This window comes from Culex quinquefasciatus, chromosome 1, assembly GCF_015732765.1.
Source record: "Culex quinquefasciatus strain JHB chromosome 1, VPISU_Cqui_1.0_pri_paternal, whole genome shotgun sequence".
NCBI classification, from domain to species: domain Eukaryota; kingdom Metazoa; phylum Arthropoda; class Insecta; order Diptera; family Culicidae; genus Culex; species Culex quinquefasciatus.
This window is the reverse complement of record NC_051861.1, coordinates 120,507,828-120,519,973: the sequence shown is the minus strand read 5'-3', so window position 1 is coordinate 120,519,973 and position 12,146 is coordinate 120,507,828. Positions and strand designations below refer to the sequence as shown.

The 12,146-nt window shown below is 33.5% G+C and overlaps 1 protein-coding gene across 2 annotated transcripts in view; it reads right to left on the bottom strand.

Moving 5' to 3' along the window:
• Positions 1 to 2,058: 2,058 nt before the first annotated feature.
• The window catches only part of LOC6051448 (alanine aminotransferase 1), a 32,223-nt gene continuing 22,135 nt past the window's right edge, over positions 2,059 to 12,146 (bottom strand). For both annotated transcript variants that reach the window (XM_001867852.2, XM_038258473.1), the window contains exons 4-5: positions 9,230 to 10,316; positions 2,059 to 2,979 (exon numbers count right to left, since the gene is read on the bottom strand). In XM_001867852.2, coding sequence (XP_001867887.1) covers positions 2,831 to 2,979; positions 9,230 to 10,316 — 1,236 coding nt within the window. In that variant the 3' untranslated portion in view covers positions 2,059 to 2,830. The remainder of the gene's footprint in view (positions 2,980 to 9,229; positions 10,317 to 12,146) is intronic.

Genomic DNA, 12,146 nt, shown 5'->3' with positions numbered 1-12,146 from the left:
CAAAAAAAAAACTCAATTTCTCTTGTTTTATTTTTTTCTTGTTTATTTGTAGTATTTTAATTTGCATTTGTTTTGTTTGGTTAATCTTTGCTTTCGGTAGTATTTGGCCTAGAAAGGCAACAATATTATTTAAATTGTAAAAAAATGCGTAGAGGCATAGCTAAAATTACTTAAAATATAGGAAATGTTACCAATAAATACAGCCAAAGTTGACCCTTAACAAATTAAATTTTTAAAAACATCGGCAAAGTCACATAAAACAAGTTCCAACCTTACATTTTTTTTTAATTTTGAGAGTTCTTCTTTCCAATGCATTTTGAAGATCAAAAATTACTTGAAAAATTGATTTTGGCGATTTTTTAGATTGATGCCCGTCTAGAGGCGGGGATAGGTTGAAGAGGGTTAACAAGAGGAGAGGGTCGAATGCTTGTGGGCCGAAAAACATGCGGTCGAAAGGACGATGGGTCGAAATTGAACAATTTATTGATTGGAAAAGAGGTTGAATGGTTAAAAGGTCGACTGGACAAATGACCGAATGCCGAAGGGTCGAAAAACATTAGGTTGAAAGGTCGAAATTGAACAACTTATTGATCGAGAAGATAAAAGGTCAAGTGGACAAATGGCCGAATGCAGAAGGGTCGAAAAACATAAGATTGATAGGTCGATAGGTCGAAATTGAACAACTTATTGATTGGACAATAGGTCAAAAAGATAAAAGGTCGAAAGCCTATGGTTCGAAAAATATCCGGTCGAATGGACGATAGGTCGAAATTGAACAATTTAATAATTGGACAAAGGGTCGAGAGGACAAAAGGTCGAAAATGATTAACTTGTTGATTGGACTAAAAATCGAAAGTAAAAAAGGTCGAATGCCTTAGGGTTGAAAAATATAAGGTCGAAATTGAACAACTTATTAATTTGACAAAAGCTCGAATGGACGAATAATGTGACCAAAATATACAAAAAAAGTACTATTTTTGGTGTTATAAAATTAGTCAAGTATTTTGGTGAATTTTTCCAGTGTTTGAAATATGAAATTTTTAAAATAATTCATGTGTGTTAAAATTATTTTATGAGAAATACTTCAACATATTTTGGTGAATTTTCTATCTCATGAAATATTTTTTTTCCTTTTAAAATATTTAAGCTTGTTGCTGCAACAGCATAGGGTTGCCACAAATACAGATTTATCTGTATTTAACAGATTTTTGAGGTCATACAGAATCTGTAAACACAGATTTTAAGAAAAAAAAAAACATACAGATGTAAATGTTCCCCCGAGTTTTAATTAAGATTTAATTATTTTAATTTTTTTTAAATGGCTGAATGAGCTCAGACGTAAAATTTTAGGTCTATGGCATTGAAACGCATTAAAAAACGATTTATAATATTTTTTGTTGAAAAATTGCTCGAAAATCTCAATACAGACTTCAGATACAGATTTGTGTACCCCTGATACAGATATACAATTTTCAACATCATCAAGATTCAAATAAATAGATTTTAAATCTTTAAAAATCTTTTTCATTCATGTTTTTCAAAGGAAATAAATTTTGATATTTTAATTCGATAATAGGTCCCCTCCCCCTTTCAAAAACAAAACAAAAACATTTCGCAGTAGATACAAATAAAGGCCGCCGACGCTGCTGCCGCCACGCGTGTTTATCGCGTACTAGGAGGGAAGAAGCTCGCTCGCACTTTTTTAAAAACAATACAGAGACAGAAGAAAATGAAGCCGAATCAGAAGAAGACAGGAGTGAAGAAAAAAAACTATTATTTTATACACAATTAGCAAATATCGAAACAAACAAATCAGAGCTGAGAGGAGAAAAGAAGTTAAAAATCGCAAAGTGACTGTGTAAATAGTTGTATGTATATTAATTAAACCAATGTGGATCGCAGGGCCGCGAAGAGAAGGTTTGGAACGCGAAGGACGCCAGAATCGAAAAAGAGCCGTTTTAAATGTGAATAAAAGAATTAATAAAAACAAACAAACCAATTATTAAATGGGGCACATTTTCGCTTCTTCAATGTTGAAACAATCAAAAGTCTGGTGTGTTTTATTTTTGTTGTCCTTCGAACAATTTCCGCACTTTTCTTTTCTTCTTTATTATTCACAGCATTTAACAAATTGTGGTCCTTTCGAACTAGAATATACACCTTTGTTTGTTGCGCGACTGCTGCTGCTTCTAGTAATTGTTTGATTGATGAGTTTTTTTTTTGCTAAAATATCTTCAATATAATTGTTTTAATTGTTTTCGTATAGGTACAGCTGGGGTTGGTTAACAATTTTGTAGAACGCGTTAAAACACACATATTTATCGAGTAATAGCGATATACAAAGTGACGTCGAAAAAACACTTTCGGTAACTCTACCAAATAATTATTGTCTTTTTTGGTTATCAGATTTCTCTTTGTTTTCGAATAACGTTCATACTCATTTAAAATGCTGCCAATCTACTTTATTGTTTTGTTTTGTAACGACCAATTTGAAACACAAAAAAAAAATAACAGCTGCACATAGAAAGTTACAATTGCGTGTGAGGACTTATTTTTTCTTTTTTAAACCTAGCGTGGTAAAAACATGCAATTAAATTGCTTCTACTACCTTGGCAAATACGATATCGTCGTTTGAAGCTTCAAGCGGGATATGCTAAATATGTGTGTGTGAGTGTGATTCTATCAGCAGTCCTCTCTTATTCCAAAATCTCGTTTTTAATCATCTTCTTCTTTCACTACAATCGGATAATACGCGCGTATTTGTTTAAGTTTGCTTTTCGCCTAACAAAAATTTAAACTCAAAAAGTGTGTTTAAAAAAATCACGACCATTTACTTGTACTCTTGCAAGAACTTTTCGTGGAACGAGCGGAACTTGCCGAGCATCTCCTTCAGCTTGGCCGGCTGGGGCAGGATCGTGGTGCGGAAGTGGTACGTGCCCGGGCGCTGCCCAAAGCCGGAACCGGGGACGATGCAGATGCCTGCGAAAAGAGTGAAAGAGTGCTTTTGAGTTATTTCCGTTGATTTAATTTAATTCAATTTTCAGTTGAAAACGCTTTATATGAGCTGTGCACTCAAACCCCGATGGTTTGACACCAACTGTTGTCAAACGAACGGAGTCACTTTTTAGTTTGACACCCCTTTTACACGGAGTTCACACATACTAACAAACGTTTGTTTTGATAGTGTGCGTTAGCGCCGTGTAAAAAGTGACAGTTCAACGGGGTACAAACTAAAAAAGTGTCAAACGAAAAAGTGACCAAACACCGGGGGTTGAGTGTAATTAAACGTCAAATTGTTGATATGACAACATTAGAGGCTCGATGGAAATAGATGCTCTTCCCCTATATCATTTTCTCAACTCAACTTTTATAGAATTCAACAAAATAAAAAAATGCATTGCAATTTTATTTTAGAGCTTTTCATTGCATTTCTCATGCCAAAACAAACATTCCTCCATTTTCATCAAAATTTCTATAAATTTTTGTCCCTCGCTCAGATTTGTTTTCCGAATGTCTTTAGTTAAAATTGAACATTTTGTAACACATTTCCAAAAATGTTTGATTTAAATTATGACAAAATTTACATTTTCACTCATATATAAAACGCTTTAGCTACTTAAATTGAAAATATTTGGAACAAGATATTTGTTTCGCATAATCGGGATCAACATATTTTAAAATCTTTAAGGATCAACCCGAACAGACGGTAATAACTAAATTCATGCCATTTCAATAACAAATATTGTTAAAATAACAGAAAGTGTTATGGAATAATCTTGCAAAATCCATTTTTGCATAAGAGTTCAATAACAGTTTATGTTATCATAACAAAATTTGTTATCGGTCAGATATTGATTGAAAGCCAAAACAACTTTGGAATAACATTTTTTGTTATGGAAGAATAACTCCAAATGATATTGGAATGATCGGATTAGTTGTTAAAATAACAAACAATAATAACAAAGATTTGTTCGAAGAATAACTCAAAATGTTATTAGTCTGTTATTACAATTACAATCCAATAACAAAAAAATCATAACGGCGAATAACAAATCTTGTTATAAATAACATAAAATGTTATTTGCATAGTATTTTAAAATATCAAAAAATGTTATTCCCAAGTTATTTCCGTCTGATCGGGAACATTTAAAAAAAATAAGGAGGCGTTAGACTATGACAAAACAAAAACAAACTCGCACAGAATCGTTAGCCTGCATATATTTTGCCTTGTTTTCGCATTTGCCGCAAATAAGTTTGCGAGTTTTGCAAACTGTCAAACACGAAAAAGTGCGAGTTTGTTTGTTTGGCATAGTTTAATACCTCTTTTGGTTTTATGCCAGCAAAAAAATATTACAAAAAAAGTTACAACCTTCATTAAAAAAAATCACTTTGCGTACAGAGCAATTCTTTACGAAATCCGTCTTTTTTCTTCAATTTTAATTTTTGTATTTTTTAATCCGACTGAAACTTTTTTGGTGCCTTCGGTATGCCCAAAGAAGCCATTTTGCATCATTAGTTTGTCCATATAATTTTCCATACAAATTTGGCAGCTGTCCATACAAAAATGATGTATGAAAATTCAAAAATCTGTATCTTTTGAAGGAATTTTTTGATCGATTTGGTGTCTTCGGCAAAGTTGTAGGTATGGATACGGACTACACTGGAAAAAAATAATACACGGTAAAAAAATTTTGGTGGTTTTTTATATAACTTTTTGTCACTAAAACTTGATTTGCAAAAAAACACTATTTTTAATTTTTTTTATTTTTTGATATGTTTTAGAGGACATAAAATGCCAACTTTTCAGAAATTTCCAGGTTGTGCAAAAAATCATTGACCGAGTTATGAATTTTTTAATCAATACTGATTTTTTCAAAAAATCGAAATATTAGTCGCAAAAATTTTTCAACTTCATTTTTCGATGTAAAATCAAATTTGCAATCAAAAAGTACTTTAGTAAAATTTTGATAAAGTGCACCGTTTTCAAGTTAAATCCATATTTAGGTGACTTTTTTGAAAATTGTGGCAGTTTTTCATTTTTTTAAATTAGTGCACATGTTTGCACACTTTTGAAAAAAATATTTTTGAAAAGCTGAGAAAATTCTCTATATTTTGCTTCTTCGGACTTTGTTGATACGACCTTTAGTTGCTGAGATATTGCCATGCAAAGGTTTAAAAACAGGAAAATTGATGTTTTCTAAGTCTCACTCAAACAGCCCACCATTTTTTGATGTCGATATCTCAGCAACTAATGGTCCGATTTTCAATGTTAATATATGAAACATTTGTGAAATTTTCCGATCTTTTCAAAAACATTATTTTCAAAATTATCAAATCAAGACTAACATTTTAAAAGGGCGTAATATTGAATGTTTTTAATCAGTATTGATTAAAAAATTCATAAATCGGACAATGATTTTTTGCACAACCTGGAAATTTCTGAAAAGTTGGCATTTTATGTCCTCTAAAACATATCAAAAAATAAAAAAAAAATTAAAAATAGAGTTTTTTTGCAAATCAAATTTTAGTGATAAAAAGTTAAATAAAAAAATCACCAAATTTTTTTTACCGTGTGTCATTTTTTCCCAGTGTAGTCCGTATCCATACATACAACTTTGTCAAAGACACCAAATCGATCAAAAAAATCCTTCAAAAGATACAGATTTTTGAATTTTCATACATCATTTTTGTATGGACAGCTGCCAAATTTGTATGGAAAATTATATGGACAAACTAATGATGCAAAATGGCTTCTTTGGGCATACCGAAGGCACCAAAAAAGTTTCAGTCGGATTAAAAAATACAAAAAAAAAATCGAATGACCGAAATCCTAGAGAACTGCTCTACAGTGAATGTTCAAGCTAATTTGGTATCTATAGATATTTTAAGATATTTATAGGACTATTAGGCAGAATGGGCATACAGAAAAGTGCCATTTTTACAATTGGTTTAGACTACGAAAAAACATAACTGGAACCTAATTTTAACTCTAAAAAGAAATTATTACCTTTATTATTTTGAGTGAATATAATTCAATTTTCATTTAAAAACATTATTTAAAAATCCTATGATCGGAAATAAAATTTCAGGCGAAAACCTCAATAAAATTACAAAGTGAGCTCAATGTTAAACAGTACAGGCAAAACTACAGATTAACAGGTAACACTCGTTGGCCACCAACGGCGCCCGCCGTGTCAGTTTGTAGATCTCGGGGGAAATGGGGCAGAAATGTTAATAATACTTGTTGCTAAAAGGGTAGCCAGCATAGTTAGTGTCACAAAATGCTTAACACATTTTTACAATTTTACAACTGTAAAAAATAATTTGCAAATTTCAATGAATTTTAGGAAACAAAAAATTCTTGAGACCTCAATTTTTCGAATCTGTGGTCACATTATTAAAAATTTGTGAAAACATTAAAAAGCTAAAAGGCAAAAATTAGAAAATAAATTGGCTTAATCCAAAGACTGTTTTGTTTCTTTAATTTAACTTAGTTTTTTTTACCCAGCCTAAACCTTTAAAGTTGAAATTAATGGTGTAAATGTTTTGAAAACAAGCGCCTCCATGAGTTAGCACCTATAAAAAAAAAATCGTCGGATGAAAACTCAAGAGCGAAATGTTGCACAATGTCATGAACACATTCATGAATAAATTCATGTACATATTTATGAACAAATTTTTGAGCAAAACTAAGAAAAAAAACATGAACAAATTACTGATCAAATTTATTAGCAAATTTATGAACAAAATTAAGAAAAAATTTATGTACAAATTCATGAACAAATTCTTGCACAAATTCATGCACATATTGATGAAGAGAATCATGCAAAAAATCATTTATAAATTAATGAATAAATTAATGAACAAATTAATGAACAAATTTATGAACGAAGTCAAGAATAAATTTAGGAACAAAATCAAGAACAAATTCATGATAAAACTCATGAACAAATTACTGATCAAATTTATAAGCAAAATTATCAACAAAATTAAGTTCAAATTCATGAACAATTTCATGAATAAATTAATGAACATTTTCATAAACAAAATCATACACATGAACACATTCATGATTAAATTAATGAACAAATTTATGAACAAAATAAAGAACAATTTCATGAACAATTTCATAAACAAATTGATGCACAAATTCATGAAAAAATTCATAAATAAAATCAAGAACAAAATCATGCAAAAATTGATGATTAAATGAATGAACAAATTTTTGAACGAAGTCAAGAACAAATTTCAGGAACAAAATCAAGAGCAAATTGAACATAATTAAAAAAAATTCATGAACAAACTCATGTTCAAATTTATGAGCAAAAATATGAACAAAAGTAAGAACAAATTCATGCACAAATTCATGCACAAATTAATAAAGAGAATCATGCAAAAATTAATGAATAAATTAATGAACAAATTAATGAACAAATTTATGAATTAAGTCAGGAATAAATGTAGGAACAAAATCAAGAACAAATTAATGAACAAACTCATGAACAAATTACTGATCAAATTTATTAGCAAAATCATCAACAAAATTAAGTCCAAATTCATGAACAATTGCATCAACATTTTCATAAACAAAATCATACACATGAACACATTCATGAATAAATTCATGAACAAATTTATGAACAAAATAAAGAACAATTTCATGAAAAAATTGATGCACAAATAGATGCACAAATTCATGGACAAATTTATAAATAAAATCAAAAACAAAATCATACAAAAATTGATGAATAAATGAATGAACAAATTTATGAACGAAGTCAAGAACAAATTTTAGAAACAAATGAATAAATGAATGAACAAATTTAGAAACAAAATCAAGAACAAATTCATGAACAATATCATGAGCAAATTACTGATCAAATTTATAAGCAAAATTATGAACAAAATTAAGATCAAATTCATGTACAAATTCATTAATAAATTAATGAACATTTTCATAAACAAAATCATACTCATGAACACATTCATGAGTAAATTCATGAACAAATTTAACAAACAAAATCATGAACAACTTCATGAACAAATTGATGTACAAATTCATGAACAAATTTATAAATAAAATCATGCAAAAAATCATGAATAAACAAATTTATAAACGAAGTCAAGAACACATTTTAGAAACAAAATCAAGAGCAAATTCAGGAACAAAACCAAGAACAAATTCATGAACAATCTTATGAACAAAGTACTGATCAAATTTATAAGCAAAATTAAGAACAACTTCATGTACAAATTCATGAATAAATTAAAGAACATTTTCTTTAACAAAAACATACTCATGAACACATTCATGAGTAAATTCATGAACAATTTTAACAAACAAAATCATGAACAAATTCATGCACAAATTTATAAACAAAATCAAGAACAAATTAAAGAAAATTATGAACAAAATTAAGAACAAACTCATGTACAAATTCATGAACAAATTCATGCACAAATTCATGGAAATATTAATGAACAGAATTATGCAAAAAATCATCAATAAATTAATGATCAAATTTATGAACAAAGTCAAGAACAAATTTAGGAACACAATCAAGAACAAATTCAGTAACAAAATTAAGAACAAATTCATGAACAAACTCATGAACAAATTGCTGATCAAATTTATAGGCAAAATTATGAACAAAATTAAGTACAAATTCATGAAAAAATTCATGAATAAATTCATGAACATTTTCATAAACAAAATCATTCACATGAACACATTCATGAATAAATTCTTGAACAAACTTTAAGAAACACAATTAAGAACAATTTCATGAACAAATTCATGCACAAATTCATGAATAAATCTATTAACAAAATCAAGAACAATGTCATGAACAAATGTATGCACTAATTCATGAATAAATTTATGAAAAAAATTATGAACGAAGTAAAGAACAAATTCAGGAACGAATTTATGAACAAAATCATCAAGAAATACATGTATAAATTAAAATGTATTGGCTAAAATGACTTTAGGAAGCTTTATTTTTACGGAACATTATTTGAAATCTTCATCATTAAATGATAAATAAATAACTATTTTTTTGACAGTCAAATTGCTTTGCTGTGTAATGATTGGAGTTTGTCTTAAACAATTTAAAAAAAAAACAAAAATTGAACCTCACAAAATGAAAAGTCAGTTTTTCTTAAAACAAAATTTGCCCAAAATGACCATTGGTTGAAAAAATTACAAAAGTAATAAAAGAAAACTCACCGGTCTGCTCCAACAGCTGGAATGCATAGAAAACGTCCGGCGCCTGGCCGGCCTTCTTGGCCGCCTCGATCGCCTTCGCCGGCAGCCGGATCTGGGGAAAGGCGTACATCGCGCCCTGCACCGGATTGCACGAGAAGCCCTCGATCGAGTTGAACGTCTCGGCGACCATTTCGGCGCGCACCTTCAGCGACTCCAGCACGGCCGTCTTCTCCTTCATGAACAGCTCGTACGAGGGTTCACCCTTGCGGGGCGGATGCACCACCACGTCCATACAGGCCTGGCCGATTGTGGTGGGGCAGAGCTGGGCCGAGATGCACTTGAGGAGCATGGCTTTCACGTCCGGGCAGAGGTTGACGATTTCGGCGTATCCGCCGCGGATTCCGCACTCGCCCATGTACCCTTTGGAGCAGGACATGAAGCTGCACAGTTCCATCGTGTTGTACGGGGCGCCCATCTCCATGAGGACCTTCTTGAACGAGTGGAACTGGGAGCCCTTCTCGTACACGTTGTCCTGGTAGACCTCGTCGGCGAACAGGACGAGCTTTTCCTGGTGTGCGAATTTGATGATTTCCTGAATGTTCTCCTTGGACAGGACCTGACCGGTCGGGTTGCCCGGGTTGATGACGACCAGTATCCGCGGGGCGCACTTCGTCTTGGCCTCCGCCAGCGATCGCTTCAGCTCGGTAATGTCCAGTCCCCACTTGTTGGCCTCGTCCAGATAGTAGCCGCACTGTTCCATCTCAAACTCGGCGATCGTCGCCGAATACAGCGGATACTGCGGGATGGGAATCATCACGCCGGGCTTCTTTCCGTCGATGGGACACCGCAGCAGCGACATCAGCACCTTAATGCCACCGGAGGCACCCGCCGACAGGATAATGTTGGCCGGATCGGACGGGATGCCGCCGTCACGGTCCTGGATGTACTGGGCCACATGCTGCCGAATCACCTCGATACCGTTCGAGTCGGTGTACGAACCGACCGAACCGCCCTTGCAGCCCTTCAGGATGTCGCGCGCCCGTTGCTTCGCGTCCTCCGGGATTGATTTGTCGTCAAAGAGGGGCGGGTAGGACACCAGGCCGAGAACCTGTGAGAGTAGATAAGAGGGACAAGCGTTAGTTTACTCAATTTTGTTTGCTTTGTCAGAGGGTAAATACGAGGGACGTTGCGAGATTTGATAAGAAAGACAAGCAAAACAGCTTGTACGATAACACAATTGGATTGGGCTTATCATTGCTAAAATAAGACATTTGGATTTCTGCTAAATGCACGAAAGCTGCTCAAATATTGCGAACGACATTTAAAAGATAATTGGAAGAATTGAATTCTTCTCGCTTAAATTAGCTTCAGGCCGCAGAAGAAAATTCCCCTCGAAGTGCGTGTCAAAATTCCATTTGCCGGCTTTTCCGCTCATCACCAGTTTGAGTTGAAGATATTTCTCGCCGTGCCGCTGCTAATTATCATTTTTTGCTACGTGGTGCTGATGAGGTACGACGACACGATCAGGTGTGGGACGTGCGCTGAAAATTGGCATTGCTGAGGGGAATCCAGTTGTTTTTTTCCCTCAACTGGCAGACTACAATCGCTCATTGGTATGAAGTTTAAAAATGTAACTATATTTAGCGAATTTGATAAATGAGTGTTGCAATTACTCTAGAATTTCTAGAATCAACTCAAGTTTAAAAAAAAACGCGATTCGCACAGAATCTAGAAACTCCACACCTTATGTAATCACAAATACGAAATACAACGTGAATACAAAAAAAGAAGGAAGCACCATCATAGGATGGTGAGAGAAAAATAATCCCCACAAATTGATTAAATCACGTGAGCCGTCGTCGTCGTCGTCAATCAGGCATGGTGAGATTTGGGGGGATAAGGGAGCGGTTCCGGGGCCAAAGTATCGATGTGGTTGCTTTTCCATCATATTGGGATGTTGTGATGAAGATGCTTCAGTTTGCAGAGCATATTATCTTGCCTGCGCAGTATTCGGTTTCAAGGTTCGAGTTAGAGTGAGTGCTCTAATTTGTTCTAGGAAGTGCTTTCAAATTTGTGGATTGTAACAGACGTTGAGAGATAATGTATTTCAAGGAGATTTTGAATTTGGAGATTGATTTGAACTAAGCTAAAAGGAACACAAATCAATTGGGAATGCAAATGGACAAAAAAATTAACCTGAAAATCCGATTGGAATTTTAATTGAATTTAGCAAAAAATCAAAAAAAAAAAAATATGGAAATGTAACTGTTTTAGTTCTACCTTTGTGTAATAAGAAATCCAGAGTTTTTTTTTTCTTTTTTTTGTACTTGAATAAACTACCGTCATCAGGGGTGACATTGGGTCTGGGGGTGAGATTGTAAAAGTAAATCTTTCCCAGTTCCTGAGGGGAACACCCTTGAAGAGTATCGGGGCCGGCATTTACAAAGCGGATTCAGTGGCAGTTTCATTCTCAACTTAATGTTAACATGTTTAGGTTAATGTTAACATTCCATAGGTCGCCTCCCTAAGGTGTCGTGATAAGGTCCAGTTTGTGACGATACACTACCTTCCCTTTACTAAGCAATCGATTCCAGAAGAGAAAAGATCACCAGTTGTGTTGGTCCGAGCCGGGATTTGAACCCCGATCTACCGCTTACGAGGCGGAAGCGTTACCACTGGGCTACGTGGCTCGGTCAGGGGGGGTTAGATTGGGTCATACAAAAATGCTGAAATTTGTATGACCCAATCTTACCCCTCAGACCCAATGTCACCCCTGATGACGGTACCTAGAATGATTCTAAGCTGGGTGATGAACGTGATGTATAGAGAAAACGTAACGTGATTTTTTAATGATCCCACTTTATTTACATCTACAAAGTAGGAGGCTGTTCAAGCACAAGCATGACTTTTTCTTACTGATAAATGAGCTGTTTTGTAA